At 37.6% G+C, this 17,054-nt stretch overlaps 1 protein-coding gene across 6 annotated transcripts in view; it reads right to left on the reverse strand.

The window, feature by feature from the left end:
- wake (ankyrin repeat and fibronectin type III domain containing protein wide awake) overlaps window positions 1-17,054 on the reverse strand; it is a 204,317-nt gene that overhangs the window by 151,052 nt on the left and 36,211 nt on the right. For all 6 annotated transcript variants that reach the window (XM_069127201.1, XM_069127204.1, XM_069127199.1 and 3 more), the window contains one exon: window positions 344-480. In XM_069127201.1, coding sequence (XP_068983302.1) covers window positions 344-480 — 137 coding nt within the window. The remainder of the gene's footprint in view (window positions 1-343; window positions 481-17,054) is intronic.

The raw sequence follows: 17,054 nt of genomic DNA on the forward strand, positions 1-17,054 counted from the left end.
TTATCAATATCAAGTTAAATAATTTGCATTTTTACTTCCTCCTTCTTGTTCGTTCTATCGAATGTTTTCATAAAATTTTTACAGTCCCGAATTTTATGCAATCGTCTAAATTAATTTGCTATCCTTACTTTCCTCTTATAATTCATTATCTCGTTCTAACGAAATTTCTTTCAAATTTTCAAGAAGAATACTGCGAGGTTCCTCGCTTTTTCCTTTCTCTTATTGCAAAATTTAATTCTTCAATCACGCACTGTCGTCTTGTTCGCACGTTCCCGTTCTCGTATAATAATATTTTGCTGAAACAATTAGAAAACCATAGACGAAATGAAAATAAAGCACTCGCCTTTTCTCCTTTCGCTGTTGCTTCTTCTTCTTGAAGGCTTTCTTCACCCGCAAAAGCAGAAAAGCGGCGCGATCGATGGTCAGGCCCGGTGAAGCCTTGTCGCCGCTCGACATCCTGCGTCCTAGTCCTCCCAACACCTGCCCAAAATCAGAGAATCCTTTTTTTAATAATCATCATTATCCATCCGCGAGACAGTTAGCAACGAAAGAAAGGAAGAGGTCGATTTGTCGAGCCTATCGTTATTCTGCTAATTTCACGGGTTCAATTCCAAGAATTTAAACCATCGAACCAATTGCTCCTCTTTAAAATTAAGATATCGTGGTAATAGCAGCTACAGTTAACGTTTACGTTATTTCAAGATGATACTAAGTCTGAGAGGAAATAATATTGCCATTTCCTTCGCTTATATTCTTTTTACTTTTACAAAGTAAACGAACGAATAGGAGAAAATGAAATAGATCCTCCTCGTTACTTTAATCCACGATCCTTCGTATTAACTCGTTCCGTTTGTCTTCTAATCATGATCGCGCCGTGGTTCACAGCTCACCCGCTAATCACGCGCCGCTCCGTTTTATCGAAATCACTTTAGAGCACGCTATGGCTCGCGATCATTATGCAAACATTACCTAATCTTCGATGTGAACGCGAAAATGTTCTTTTAAATAATGGTTCCTTCCAAGTTAGTTAACTGTTTCTGACGAGTATATTCGTCACGAGGAAATGGCAATATTTTGTGTCACGACGAGCCCTGTCGGTAATAAAATAAAGAAATGAAAAAATGAAATGTCATTTCGTTACAACATCATTCTATATTATAGCAGCTGTGTTTGACGAGCATACTCGTCGTTGTTTATTTTTCGCGGCACGGTACCGAAATTTGAAAAATTTCAGTAAGCGCAGTTACGTAATCAATTTGATCTGTGAACGGTTTAATTATCAAGAATTTCCTTGAATCGCTTCTGATAAACTTTTAATAGAACGCACCAGGGATTAACGTAGAGAATATACATTCACAAGGAATGTTTAAACTTCGAAACTACCGCGTTCCGTCGTTGCCCCGCGATCTTTACGCAAACAAAACCTAAAGGAAATGTTCTCTGTTTGGAAACATTGATGCATAAACAGGGAAACAATTCTCAGGGGGTTCCTTTAATTATTTCGGTTAAACTTTTAATAAAATATAGCCAGAATTATCGTGGAAAATATATCGGAAATTCACAAAGAGTTTTCGAACTGCAATGTTTTTCCATTGCATCGCGTTGCGAAAAAAAGAAAAAGGAACAAAGTGAATCGGAAAAAGACACAAAGCGGTCGAATTTTAAGAAAAATGACGAAACGTATCTGAATTGAACACACGGTGAAAAGAAACGTTTTCAAAGTGTTGGGAAAATATTTTTCGAAGTGAGAAAGTAATTACGCGGTTTCCCGACCAAGCCCGGATCAAACTCATTTCCATTTATTCGTTTTCACGTCAACCGCATTACATGTCTCGCCGGCTGGGTGCCTGTTGTATTTTAATGAAACGTTCAAACGAATTACACGTATTCTGGCGTTTCGTCGTTGTACAAAATTTCATCGCCGTGTTTCTCTTAATTAGCAGGAATACACCGTCTAGCGAAATATTACGGAGGCGCGTACGAAACGTCGCTTTTTTAAACTTTCAAATTAACACGAGGAAACCATACCATAAATTTTGCCCGTCGCTCGATCGTTAGAAGCTGCACCAGTCGTACGTCATGAAGAAACATGGAAATAAAATGGTTAAAATTTCGTGCTTTGTGACTCGTAAAGTGACTTTCCAAAATGTATGTATGTAATTGAATAATTGAAAGAGCGTGCGTACACGTTAGGATAATCGATTCGTGGAATGCAAGATCGATAATTTTCTATCGGAGGACAAGTCATGAGAAAGAGCAACGACGACGTTCCATGCGAGACATAACTGCAAACAATAAGAGAGATGATATCTCGAACGCAAATAGGAAAAGTAAAGACGATAAACAAACACGAACAAAAATTAACAGGAGCTTCGTCCGGAGCAAAGATACGAATTGAAATAGAAAAATTATGGATTACAACACGAAACTCTTACCGTTTCTTCGCTCTTCCAAACACTGGGACAATCTTTTGTAACGATCAAATTGGATTAGAATAATAAGATGATAAACGAAGAATTCAGAGAATTTTTTAGTTAATGACTGAAATTAAAAAATTATTGATAGGAGTACACGGAATTATACGAGAATTATTTTAACCCTCCACTGATATCGTTATATCATAGATGACCATAACGCTTTAGGTCAGGATGTTTAATTAAATTTGTACTCTGTATTTAGCGGTGATGACCACTAATAATCTCTGTCGCGTGATATACGGAATACAAAATTCAATTGAATATTCTACGTAAATATATTAGGTATGATCATTGAGAGTTAATTATACACGTATACACGATGTTCCAAAGGATCCATACGCGTGTTTAAAGCGTTTTACCGAAATATGCGGCATTTTATATGCACCAGTTTAACGCATTATCAGCAGAACAATTGTCGTGACGGATCAGCAAAGTGATCCGGTTTCTCCGCATCCTAGTTCGATCAGGTCTTTAAATCCTCCCCTTGCAGAAGTCGATTAATCCCTCTATCAACCGTGAACACCGATAACGGTTCGTAAACCTAGCGTAAACCTTGGCTCGAAGACAATGCTCTCTGTTCAGCTTGTCTGCCATAAGAAGAATAGATTTTTCGCCTGAAAAAATCCACTGTTCGTCAGATTGAACGGCGATGCACGCAACAGTATTTGGAAGAAAAATAATCAAAAAGCTTGCATTCGTTACGAGCGCAACTTTATCCGATGTGAAACGTTATTTTAGATTACGATCACTGGACTTTAGGATCGAAAGGGGATTTACGCAAATTCATATTTTTACGAACACGAGTAAAACAGCCGGGTCCGCGCAGAGATCCGTTTCATTTGCATAATATAAGCGTCCTATGTACTTAAACGTTTTTAAAATTCATCCATAAAACACATAAAAGTGCAAAGTCCAGCGGCCATTATCCTGTGAAATCGTAAATAACGGAAGTTGGATTCTCAGCTTGGTATCAGGGTTTCGGGTCATCAACGTTTACCAAGAGGCTTTTTACTGCCGAAATGTTATTTATGGCTTTACCGACCACGATATATTTTCGCTGACGGGCCTGTGCAAATGGCCTCTCGCGCGAGAAACGCTTGTCATTTTATACAATACGAACGGAATATAAAACATTCGACGCGTAAAACAATGTCGATCAGACGCGGCAGCGTTGGCAAAAATGATGCTGATTTATTATTAAAACCGTGGCACGTGTGATTTACGCTGCACGGCCGCCGATCAATTTTCGTCCATTCCGCTCGAATATAAACGAGACGCGCGAAATGAACGCCGAGACGCTTTTAGCATATCCTCCACCCTTGACCGTTTCCTCCTCTTTCCCCATTCAGGCTGAAATCACTTCCGGCCTCTTACAGCTAGAGGAGAAAGTCATCCAGTGCCGAGCAAAGCTAGTTCTCGCTTCTAACGTTAAATATTAACAGTGTAAATATTCTTACTCGCATAAAGAAATAAATAAAACTGTCATGTGTATGATATTTCGCGGACATGTTGTTTGCCAAAGCTTTTATTTAAGTCGGTACAATTAAAAGCATTAGTATGCAAAAGATTGTTTTTTACAACTTCTTTCTCAGCTAATTAAGTATAATTCCGTTCGTGGATCTAAATTGTAAACAAAAACGTTCCAGCGTAATCTTTAAACATCGTTTCACTAACGTATCTCCTTTGTACGTCTCCTTTTAACGTCCTTTTACAAATACTTTTACTAACATTCTTTTAACTAATATCACAAACTACTGACTAGATAATTAGGCGATAAGTAGCGAATAATGAACACTTAAATTCAATCTTAGAACAATAATTATCCTTCGTTATACAATTATTCTTTTAACTATAAATTCTAGTCTTTGGTCTTTGGTCCTAGTTATAGCAAAAAGGAAGAAGACGTTTCTTCGGAACAGATTCGAAAAAGAGAAATAAACCGGTCGGATTAATTTACAAGAGATTGGTAGGTTTTTTCGCAAGTAACGGTTATTCGACGTACACTAGTCAAGATCGGAGGTTATTTCGTTGAACGTATTAACGTGGGTGTGACAATCTGGCGATGTAACTAGCGAAGAATCTGCAGCTTCTATGGTAATGGAATTAAAGGGGCACGGTCGACTGCGTTAATTCCAGGAAATAGATGGATCACCAAAGCAATATGCCACAAGGATTTGTTCGCGGCAGGCTTGTTAGTGGATCGATCGGATTATCGATCGACGAGGGTCGTTTAGATCGCGTGGCCGATTCCAAACGATCTCCTCGATGGGAAACCGAAATACCGCGACAAGAGCTGTTATCACCTGTATACACTGCGAAATATTCCAACTATTGACGTTCTCTTACGTTGCGAAATCCTTCGTTAATCGAGTTTGCTTGCTCGATTCCCGAACGTTGTTATGTGAAATGCCAGGAGAAATTATTACCTATTATTGGCTAATATTCTATTCTCCGTTTTCTTTTCTAGTCCTTTTTTCTTCGCTGATTTTAACCAGCTTAACTGTTTCTGACGAGTATACTCGTCACGAAGAGATGACAATATTTTATTTTTAACCAATATACTTGACGTGCGTAAAAGGTAGTTACAATTTGCTGTTTAAATCACAAGCTAGTAATTGCAGTAATAAAATTAAAGAACAGTCGTTTCGTTACAACTTAATTCTATATCATAACAGCCATACATATTCTGTGTTTAACGAGTATACTCGTCATCGTTTACCTTCTGCGATACGTTTTAAGTACACACTTTACAGAGAAGTCGCAACAGCTAACGGTTTAATAAAGGATTAAGTAAATCGAAATGTTTCTCCTTATCGCATGATAAGATCTTCTATCGTGCTCATAGTTTGCCATAGTCTAGCTTCGATATTTTCAACCTCTTTTCATACTTGTTCTTATACATGTTTTTTATACTTCAATTAAACGATATGTAAATCGTTTGATACTTGTTTTTCAACAATCTTCTACGTTAACGTTCAATGATGTGTACTGTTACGTATCACTTTGAGAATTGGATTAAATTTGATTAAAATATAGACCGGATTATAATCCTCTTAATTCATCCTTACGTTGAATTCAAGATTCGGTTGAGAAACTAGTTCCGAGGTTCAACGTTCCTTACATTCTTATCTCCGATAAAAATAAAGCGGTGTAAAGGCGAAGTGTTAGGTTCTCACGCTAATGGAACTATTCTCGTTTGGAGGCTGCAAGATAGAGATAGAGGCATTTGGAGATCTACTTCGGGATTTGAACCCGGATATTCTTCCCAACGATGCCATTCGCCTTTCCTATCGAGATCTCATTCGAGCTATGCGTTCACCGTTCCCCTGTACATTTTCGTCTTGTGTCAATCCACTGTTTCTATGTGTGTGTGTATGGAAGCTTCCATCCAGATCTCGTGTAAAATCTTTTACCACCAAAAGCCTGGTTCATGGGTCAAACTAGGACGGCTGAAAATTCCCCAGAATCATCCCACGATTCTACAAACTTTTCTCACTTTCTTTTCTTTCCACCATTTTTCCCACTTATTCTTCATTTCAGATATTTAATTTCTACTTAATCATCCCTTCGTTCCAACTGACTTTCCCTTCTCTTGCTCCTGACGTCTTCTATTTATTCTTCATTTTCATACGAGTAAATAAATAAATATCAATAAAAATAAATACGAGCTTCAGTCTTCAATATTTTATCTATATTTTATAATATCAAATTCTGCAAAGTTATCCTTCGATTGCAAAAGTTCTCCTTGTTTGTGTCTTTTTCTTTCTTTCATTCATCCATAACGCGCGCGTCAACCTTTAATTCTTCATGGTTTATCACATGCAAATCTGAGAACTTACCCCCCGAGTTTACTTCCAGTTTTCTTCCTTCCTTTCAGTTATCTGTGCTTCGATCGTCAATCCTGAAATTTGCATGTTCTACAACACGTACTTTCCATGAATCATCCGCCAATTCCATAAGCATCCTCTATATCTTCTTCCCTTCTATCGTTCCGCCTATTTATTCTTTAGTACCAGTCTCCAATTTCTCATACCTTATTATCTACATGCAACTCTAAATAACAACTTCCTGACTCCGCAACTTTCTCCGTTTCTTCTCTCCTTTCTTTCGTTTATCTTTGATTCGATCGTCAATCTTCGACTTTGCATGTTCCACGACACGTATTTTCCATGGTTCGCCCCTGAAATCCGAAATCCTCCCCCATATCTTCTTTCCTTCTATCGTTCTGTCCACTTATTCTCTGGCGACGATCTCCAACTTTTCATACTTTATCACATGCAACTCTAAGAAATTACTTCCTGATTCCATAACTTTCCTCCTTTTGTTTCTCTTTCTTTCACTTATCTTTGATTCGATCGTCGGTCTTCAATCTTGCACGTTGCACAACACAACATTTCCACGAATCGTCCCTCAATTTCGTACGTTCATATTTTCTTTCTTTCCATCGTTCTGCCCATTTATTCTTTAACGTCGATCTTCAATTTCTCCCTGTTTATTATCTACACGCAACTCTAAGGACTCGCTTCCTGACTCCCAAACTTCCCTCATTTTGTCTTCCAATCTCTCGTTTGTAATTAATTCGATCGTCGGTCATTTCAATTTTGCATGTTCCGCAACATGTAATTTCCACGAATCGTTTCTCGAATGCATTTCTTTCCTCCTTCTCTGCCTCTTATCTCCCCCATTTATTTTTGGGTGGAACGTCAACCTTCGATTTCTCATGTTCTATAATCGGCCCCATTTTCTAATTAATTAATAAACGAGAAAGAAAAAGCCGATTGTAAACAACGATGATCATTGATCGTCCGAAGGCTGATAGAGCAATGAAAAATTCATTTTCTTAGAGTGGAATTAGCAGTCGCGTTACTTCTGCCCGCCATCCAGTGCATTATGCATCCGACTATACGACACGCAACTGACCAGCCGGCCAGGCAGCTTGTTTTATTCCTGAAAAATCCTATTTGCAAACACGACGAGACTGACGTGCCTGGTTTTCTTAAAGGGACAACGTGCTTCGTTATTTTCCAGTGGTATGGGCAGAAAACACCACGTCGAATATAACAATTGTTTTATCCCAAGACTTTATAAAATTCGTGAAACAACTTAATCACAGAATTACGATAATATTGACTTTCTGACTAAAATAAGATTAATATTTGATTTGATTTGACGATTTGAGAGATAATTACAATAAAATTGACTTTCCCAGATTAATTGGCAATGGCAAAGTCGTCGTTGATTAATTCTTTGTTTATTTTCCATATCATTTTCACAATTCTTTCGCTTTCAAAAAATCTGCAAAGTCCCTCCGATACTTTCTGAAGCCTCTATTACACGTTGTAAAAGCAACATTTTTTTTACAGATTTTTCAGGACAAATGGGAATTTGCTTCGTAGATTTCACGAGTGAAATTTCATCACTCGCCGCCTAAACGACTCAGGTTGCGGATGTGTTGAGTCACGCAACTCTCACATTCCGTACACAAAAGCTTCCAAAAACGATGCAGAATGCTAAATAGTTAAAAATCCCTGGTGAAATTTTAGGTACCTGATTACAATGTTTGAGAGACTTCTCCTCCACTTGATTTCCATTAGTTTCTACTCACAAAGGATGCACAATGTGTAGCAAAGTTCTGTGTTAGTTCAGCAGTATCGTATGGGTTGCAACAGTAAATTGAACGACACAGCCGAGAGAAGTAAGTTAGCGTGGCGTAACTAACACGTACGGTTAAACGTGTACTACATTACGAAGACGAAGAAGGTACGCTTCAGAGATCAATAAGATCGACAAAAAAAGAAAGAAATGTTAATTACCATCGTTCTGTACTATCGTTGTTCTATTTAACATTATCCATTCTCCTCCGCGAACATTTCGAGAGGAAACTTTATTCGTTGTTGATGAATTTCCAGGAACGTGAATATCAAAACGATGTAAAATAATATTTGCATCGGAACACGCAATATTCCTTTTATAGTTCGTATTCTTTTTATTCGTAGAAAGGTAAGGAATTTTAATCGCTATCGTTCTGATCCAAACTTCCTTTTTCTTTTTTCTTCCATTTGACAATATATATCGCTCGCAAATATTGGAAAATTACAAAAAGATCTAACCCAAAACGTCAAATTTCCAGGAAGATGAAAATTAATAACCGGAAAAGAAAGGAAGCGGAGTAATTTCTGTATCGAAACACACACACACAGGTATTGCTCTCAACGTCCGCGATATTTTCCATCGACAAATATAACTGGTTTATTCAAGCAGAGTAAACGAACGAATCTTTTTTCCAAAAACTAATTCTCGACAGAAAAAAAAAAAACTTTCTTTCGCTTGGTAAAATCAGCGCTCGTTCGAATCATCGATCTTTAGATCGCCACGGATTTGTCCGGTATATTTAATTATCGTTTCGTTTGCCTTCAGGAGAACTGGCGATTTTATTTACGCTGTGCGCTGCGCTGGAACAGAAACGGGTGAAAAAAATCCGCGCATTTGTGAAAGAACCGTAATCGAGACTGTCAAACTTGACCAAACATCAGCCAAAATGCTGGCGAAAATCTAAATACCTTAATCAAATTAGACGACGCCCACACCGAAAGTTTTCGTCCCGTGCGTGCAACGTTTATGCGAAAAATCTGGAACGTTGTTCGAAACGCTGGCATATTAAAGAAGTTGAGAGAAATTTGTTCGCAGCTGCACGTATCGCGGTAGAAAGTTTCGATTACGACGAATGTCGTTCGAGAGCTCAGTTATAGAATTCAAGTTTTTACTAGTGTTCTTTGTTGAAAAAGTCCCGTAACCCTGATCTGTTCGACGAAAGGTGAGATTACCCTTCATAAGACGAATCCTTGAAAGAAACTCGAAGGCCCGTAGAACCGTGGATATCTCTGAACCGCTTTAAGCCCGAACACTCGAGTAATTGGTATTTACATAGTTCAAAGAAACGGAGATCGATCTTGGAGAAGTTTCGCAATATTCTTTTATTCTTCTAGGTCGAACAACAGCCTTGACGAATTACGAATATTAGAGATTACGAAAAATGTTCAAAGGATATGCAAATATTACAACGTACGATGAAAGAAATATCGTGCAACGACGAGTATAAAGCACGAAATGAGCAATATTTTACGGAACCGTCGACATTATGAGAGAGATGTACAGTATCAAATATTAGTTAGAGTGGAAGCCGATGACGTTGGAAACGAAGAGTCACGGTTGTCCGTAACAACGGAACAACTCGGACTTGTCTCCTTTATTAATTAGTATCCGACGAATGGTACAAGTTGCAGCGTAACGAAGCTCTCGCTTTGTGCAAGCTGTTCCAGCAGATAGCCTTCGTGTAAATTGTAACTAATTCCAACTATTCCTAGAAACGAAACTTCCCATCCATGTGAAAAGAAACGTAAAAAGTAGGAGGAGTGATTGACCTCGATCAGACGAGCTCGTTCCAGTTATTATCGAGCTTCGATCAAACTGCTACAAATTGCTGCGAAGTTTCGAATACGAAATCAAAGGAAACGTAGCTTTACTGAAACGCGCGTTCGCCTTTAGTGTGCGTTAAATTACTCGAAATTGAGTTCCATGTGCGAATGAAATTGATAATTGGTGTTTTCCTTTTTTCTTCTTTTTCTTTTACGGATATGATTTTTATGAATTTTTCATCAAACTTGGAAGTTCAAATATGCGCAGAATGCACATAACACGTGAAAGTATATATGGAACATAGAAAATGTAATATTTGTTATGATTAGGCTGCGGATTTTTATCGATGTGCATAATCAAATAGCGATTTGTTTTGTTTATTAGATATCATAACAAGCACTCTACTCTGCATATGTTACATAGTTTCGCAAATCGCGTGCATCCCATGCGTCCTCGCGTCTCTAAACTTCCTATAGAAGTAAAAATCTTATTAGGTTTGCTTGCTATATTTAGTACGTAAAATCAATCTCTCTTTAGATTCCATTTTTTTTATTATTATTATATTCATACCGATATAAATTTTCATAGATGTCTGCACTCTATTTACGAAACTATATTTTATTGTGTGTTACGCGCGATGTATCGTAATGCCGTGAAACTATATTTTGGATGTATTATTGTGCAACGTATCGCAATACAATGAAATTACATATTGGACGTGTTATGTGCAATGTATCGTAATGCAATGAAATTACATTTTTCACGTGTTACGTGCGCTAGAGCGTGCAGTCTCTTTTTAGTTTTAGCAAACGTTATTTCTATCGGTTGCATCAAGAAGGCGAAGTAAAAAGCTATCGCATCTCGAAATTGCTTAGCTTTCGAGGAAACATGACCCGGATAATCCGCACTTCGGCTGCAGATGAACGTAATAACGTGTACGTTATAGCTTATGTGGCGATGGAATAAGGCGCAATTGAGATTTATGGCAGCGAGCTGAATCATGATAGTAATTTATATGACATTAATTACTGTGCAAGTAGATCATCGAACAGTTTCTGGAAGTGAAATTCTTGGAAACGCTAACGTTGAAGCCATTGACGAGTGAAGTATGACATTTCTATCGAAAGAAATCAGAACAAGAAATGCGAGGGAAAACAAATATATACAATGCAAAAGGAAGAAACAAAGTTTTATCTGTACGTGTGAACAAAAATCACTCAAATATACAGAAACGTGGTATAGCAAATTTATCAAATTTCTATGAAAACTTATAAACTGATCGGTTTATCCACTCGAGTAATTCTGACGTTAATACAGTTGTTGTAACATTTTTAATTAGATTTTTCTTTTACTCAAACAGAAATCTACAATATTTATAACTCGTGATCGAGTGTCGTGTATTAGAAATGTGTGAAAAGACCAGGGTACTTAAAACTATAGAATATGAAAGAAGCACACAAGATTTTGGCAAAGACCTGATCAAACATGTCCCAGAAATATTTAGTCGATTTATGCAAAACGGATAAAACTGAACGTCGCATGAAACTGTGAATCACTCTTGTCTATTGAGTTGCTTTCTGTTATTAATTTTTCTTACCTTTTCTATATTTCTATCGTATTATCGTATTTTAATATGACTAGATATGACGTTTAATAAATTTCCTGCAAGTGTCTTAAAAAGTTCAGCATATTTTTCAAAGCTGTGGCGACATACCGACAGAAAGTAAAATTACAACTTTATTCGCTAGGAGATTAAACGGATAACGCTTTCCACGGTTGATGAACAGGATTAACTCAAACTTCTCGACTTTTCGCTTACGTCGCTTTAATACTCCGTTAATTCTTGCTTCGAGCCTCGTCCTGGAATTCTTTGCAGTTCAGTCGGGAGGAAAGTCGATCGAAGCATCGAAGATGAATTTTATCGAGCTGCCGATCGATAGAAGAACAGTGATTAATGTGACCCAATACCGTGCATCGCGTCCACATAACTCGACTGGTGCGCAAGAATTCTAAAATTAGCGATGAACCGTCTTTGTCCTTCGTTAATTTTATTGGATCGAACGATCCTCCTTTTTTGGGACAGAAATTATTTTCTCTCGCGAAGTCCATGGCAATGATAAATACCGACGAAAATAAAGCTTGAAACAACACGACATAGCCGCGCGAGATTAAAATGGAAAAACGCTTCCGGCAGTAGATTCAAAGTATTTGCAATCCGCTGTTTGCTCTTTAAAACGCGAAAAAGTCTCTCGACGCTGGAAACAGTTCGGCCACTGCATACGAATTTGTGGAATCGCGAGCCTCGTTCATTTACCTCGCGCAATATACTTTGATTCTCGCCGGTTATATGAACATCTACATATACCAACGTATAACTCTTCAACTTCATCGAATATCCGTCCTAAACTAACATTCCAACTTTAATCCCTTAAATCTTTATTCATGCAGCTTCGTGTCTCGTTTTATCGCAACTTGAGCACCTAACAACCATCTTCTCTTTATCCGCTAAACGACTTGCTTCTACTTTTTTGCTCCAATTACGCTCCGCTGCTTTAAAATATTAATAATTACAAATTTATACAGAGAGAGAGGGACGGAGGAGGAAATATTTTGAAATATATATTCTTTAATTCAGGAACCGCTGCAATGAGCAATGAATTAATAACGAGCAAGAATTCCACGATAAAGGCGTCCAATATTTAATGAATTAAATGCAAGCAAATGGTATGTTCCGTATATCTTGCTCAACAACTTTATCAGCTCGTTATCTTTAATTTGCCCGAGGATGATTAAATTTCCTCTGTATTTTTGCCATGTCTGTCTGCAATATTTTTTCTCCCTGGGATTAATCGAGTTAAGTCGTGCCTGAAAATTAGTTTACGAGGCACGATCATCTGCTGGATAATACGTACCCTCTTTTGAAACAGTCGCGGTGAATTTCCAAGAAAATTATCAGTTTCGAACGGCAAGAGGATACGCTATTAGATCCATTTCCCTGTAAAATACCAAACGATAACGACGCCTTGTGTCGAGTAACTGTAATTAACTCGCGTGCGTGGTCCAATTTTGCATCTCGATGAGCCCAAACTCCCCTAGGAAATTTATATACATCAGGATTTTGCTTGTGTACCAGCCTCGATACGATAAATTGATTGATTCATTGAGGAAAACAAGCCGCTGGATTGCCAAAGAAGGGCAAGAAATTAATTGAAATCGAGTTGACAGAATGAGCGTCCTGTTAAATATAGAGTGTACAGAGGTGGAAATATTCGGAGAACTAATATTTCATCGCAGTGTACAAATAACACCGCGTTTCTTACTTAATTTCTGACTGCTAAAGCCTTTGAAATTCCCTCTTTCACTTTGCGAGCAGAGAGCGTGAGAGAGAGAGAGAGAGAGAGAGGGAGAGGGAGAGCTGGTCGTTTCACCACAAGCCCTCAAGGAGAACTTCTTTTTAAGCTCTTATTAATCCACCGTTTTCGAAGTAATACCACCGTGAAAGGTTTCCAACGCAGTTCCGCTTCTCGCGTTAAAGTTTTACGCTCGCACTTTCCTCCTCGCTCGAAAGCGTATTAACAAGCGCAATTTTTCACGGTGTGTCTCGCGTAGGACGTAAGAGACAGAGGAGAGGATTCTCCTCAATAACGATCAACGAGAGTAAATACGAAAATCAAGGGCAAGATATTCCAAGTATGTTTGCAAAAGTTGAGTAAACGTAGATGTTTGAAGATGGTAAGGTAAAAGGATAATAATAAATTATAAAAGATCACGATTCTAAAAAGCGTGGGTCCTCGTACTTGATATATAGAAAGGCTGGGGAAAGTATTTGTACACCATTTGCATTTATTATTGCATTTGCCTACTGATTAATTAGACTCGACCATAACAAACTTCCTATCATTTAATGGCACGACTAGAATGTTGATTTTTACGTACTTGTAGGAAGTTCGAAAGTACAACATCGCACAGACTGCTCGTGATATGAGAAAAAATATATGAAATGTCCAGCGTACAATGCCTTTTTTCTGTAATATTTGGCAGGTAGAACTGAATATTCTACAGAAATTTCCTACTTTTTCAAAGATATGAATACGCACGAATAATCTGCAGTCCAGAAAGTGCGATTACGAGAATTTCACGCTACGGAAATGAAAGGTACAGCGTGACGAAAACTAACGAACCTAAGAGCGTGTGAAAATACACTTTCTAGCCGATGTAACAGCTCGAGGAATTAAAACGGATTAAACTGGAGAATATGGAATATATATCTCGATATATGGCGAATTCCGAGGCCCAGTTCTCGGAACCAACGAAATACCTAATTTAGCTATCGCGGTAATTTCCTAGAAAAAGAGCTGAACCAATGGGCAAAGTTTCTGTTGCAAACTGTTTCGTGGAAAGATCTCGTGCCGAACGAAATTCTGGCGAAGTTTTAGGCTTAGCCGGAAAGTTGGTGAATTATCGTTCGAAACGATCGGCTGTAACATAAGCAAATGTTCGGTTCGCTAATTAGCGTGGCCGAGATAAACCATGACCTTTCCTATTGTGTACCGAGAGAATAGGCGTGGTGTCTATCGATCCTTTGATCGCGGCAAACTTTACGATGTTCATGCAACCATTGCATTCAGCTGGCATCACTTTTCAATAATGGATGCACTTTGCTGCACCAGTTCTTGGTCGAAAAACGTTTATATCAGCTGGGTGCAATTTAATTGTTGCTTGTCGAGGGAGGCGAGCACGACAAAAATTATTTCCCACCGTTCTCGAAAGAGCAATCTTATCTTTTCGATTTTTCTCCGCGGAGCCTCCCCTTACAACTGGATGAAAAGTTTCGAACTTTTCTTGTTACCAATGTTTCTTCGCTCTTATTTTTATAAGCGATGAAATTTCCGATGAAATACAATAAATTTATCTTTGCTGGTTTTATAGTTTTGATGCTACGTGGCGATTAAAACGAATTTATGTGACACAGTTGAAAGATGTATAGACGATAAATGCAACAAAGTTCCGTAAGATACAGAGGCCGTAAGAAATTTTATGACTAGATCGCCAACGTTTATGCAACCTCGTACTTTCGTTAACGTAAGCAAAGAAAAATGGATTGTTTCATCTTCTAAATATCGCGGTGAATAGTTTCGCGTATCGCGTACTCGTATTCGTGACCATCAGATTGTTGGAAATCTCCAAGAGAACGTGTACCTAATTGCAAGATTCGACAAAAGAAAAGTATTTTCTATAATTCAGCTAATATAATTAGCGGAATTTTACAAGTCTACTAGAAATTCTTTTGTACAACACCGGCACATTGGTAATAATAGAATAAAGGAAGTTCCACAAATAGATTCTACAAATTACAAGTTCACTGATTATCCTGTTCGGCCTAAATGAAGAATGTGTATAGTGGATGTCCATAATCTGTAATTTGTAACTTGCCAGTTCACAGACATTATTAGTTTGTGGATTATTGGGCAGGAATAAATTTGATTGATTATCGCTGTATTAAATTTGAACTCTTTTATGAAATGTGCAAGCTGAATAAGTAATCAAAGATCGTGGATATTAAATAGCAATAAAAATAAAAAGAGGGACTTGAATTCAAAAGAAACTTATCATCACAGAATCTCATTATTTTTTCACGAAAACCTGAACAAACAGATCGTTAAAAAGTCAATCTCACAGGTAAATTCGATCGCTGGCAGAGAAAAGAAGGAGTTTACTTTCGTCGCGAGGAACCAGCTGACGTTCAACATTGCTGTTTCAATACGAGAACAGGAAGATCTGTTGACTCCGGCATTTTCGTAGCCACTTTGAAGTGCAGAGTGCTTTCAGATACAACACACTCGTTACGGAGTCGTGGAAACGCATCGAGCTCGTGCAACTTCCCTGCGGAAACAGTTTCTCTGTCATTGTGTCAAGAAGTCAAAAAGGTATTAGCTTCTCGGTGCTTAGCGTTTCGGGGAAAACACGACCCGGACAATTTCTACTTGGACCGCGGGTGAACGTAATAATACGTGTTTCGGCGCTTACGACGAAATAAAGAGCAATTGCGATTTGTTGTCACAAACAACAGGAAGATCAATTATAATAACAGCAGGCTAGAAGAAGCGAGTTCGTGTAGAATTATTCATCGAACGATTGGTGAAAGCATAAGTTTTAGAAATGTTAATGGTCGTCGTGTAGAGACAGGAAATTTTGCGATATTTGGAATGTTTACAGCGAACTAAAGAGCAATTACGATCTTTGGCAGGAACATTTATTGTAGTAGTAATACTAAAAGAGAAAAATGTAATGAGTTCATTCAGAAAGTAACGAACCAACAGTTGATGAAAAAATAAAAGTTTTGAAAGTTTCAAAATGTTAATAATCCTCATACAGGGAATTTTCGAATTCTTTCCATTTGGAATATTTTCCATTTGTAATATTACCCACTTGGAACATTTGAAATATTTGAACGTAGAACATTTGGAACATCACAAATTAAGTGTCGAGTGTTAGCGATGCGCGGAGTCACGTGTGATCATCTAGAATTTTGAACACGATCAAATATTTTCAGAGGATGTGTGTCTGTATAACTTGTTCCGTACGAGTAAAAAATTCCGTGAAATAAGAGAGGGAAAATGTGTGGATATTATTACATAGAAGATACGTGTGTTGGGTATTGTATGAAACAGAGAATTTTATGCTTTGGGAATTGAATTGTTTTCTATAGAAATTTATCAATAAAATAAAATTATTGATGAGTAAAGCATCGTATAATCTAATCTTTTCACCAAAAATAGAGAAATGTAATTATCAGTTACTAATTTACATGTTGATTGGCGCAGCATCGGAATACTGTCGCTCATTCCAACATGGTGCATTGTATTATCAACATACTCGTCTCATTAAAAATAAAATTGTTCATGTACAGCATTGACGGCGTTGAAAATTTCATGTATATTAAAAGGCTCGCATTATAATATATTAAATATGTATATTGAAAGGTACATTAAAATTATGATAGATTAAAACCAAACTATGTTCTGTAAATTAATTATAAAGCGTCGTATGTACGTGACACTGATAACAGAAAGTGTAATTAATATTATTAATAATTCTGACATCACGTAAACATACTTGCATATGCATGCGACCTACAACAGTCAATATAGTGATAATATA

The sequence above is a fragment of the Bombus flavifrons genome, chromosome 14 (assembly GCF_040668555.2).
Source record: "Bombus flavifrons isolate JBK064 chromosome 14, iyBomFlav1_principal, whole genome shotgun sequence".
Classification (NCBI taxonomy): domain Eukaryota; kingdom Metazoa; phylum Arthropoda; class Insecta; order Hymenoptera; family Apidae; genus Bombus; species Bombus flavifrons.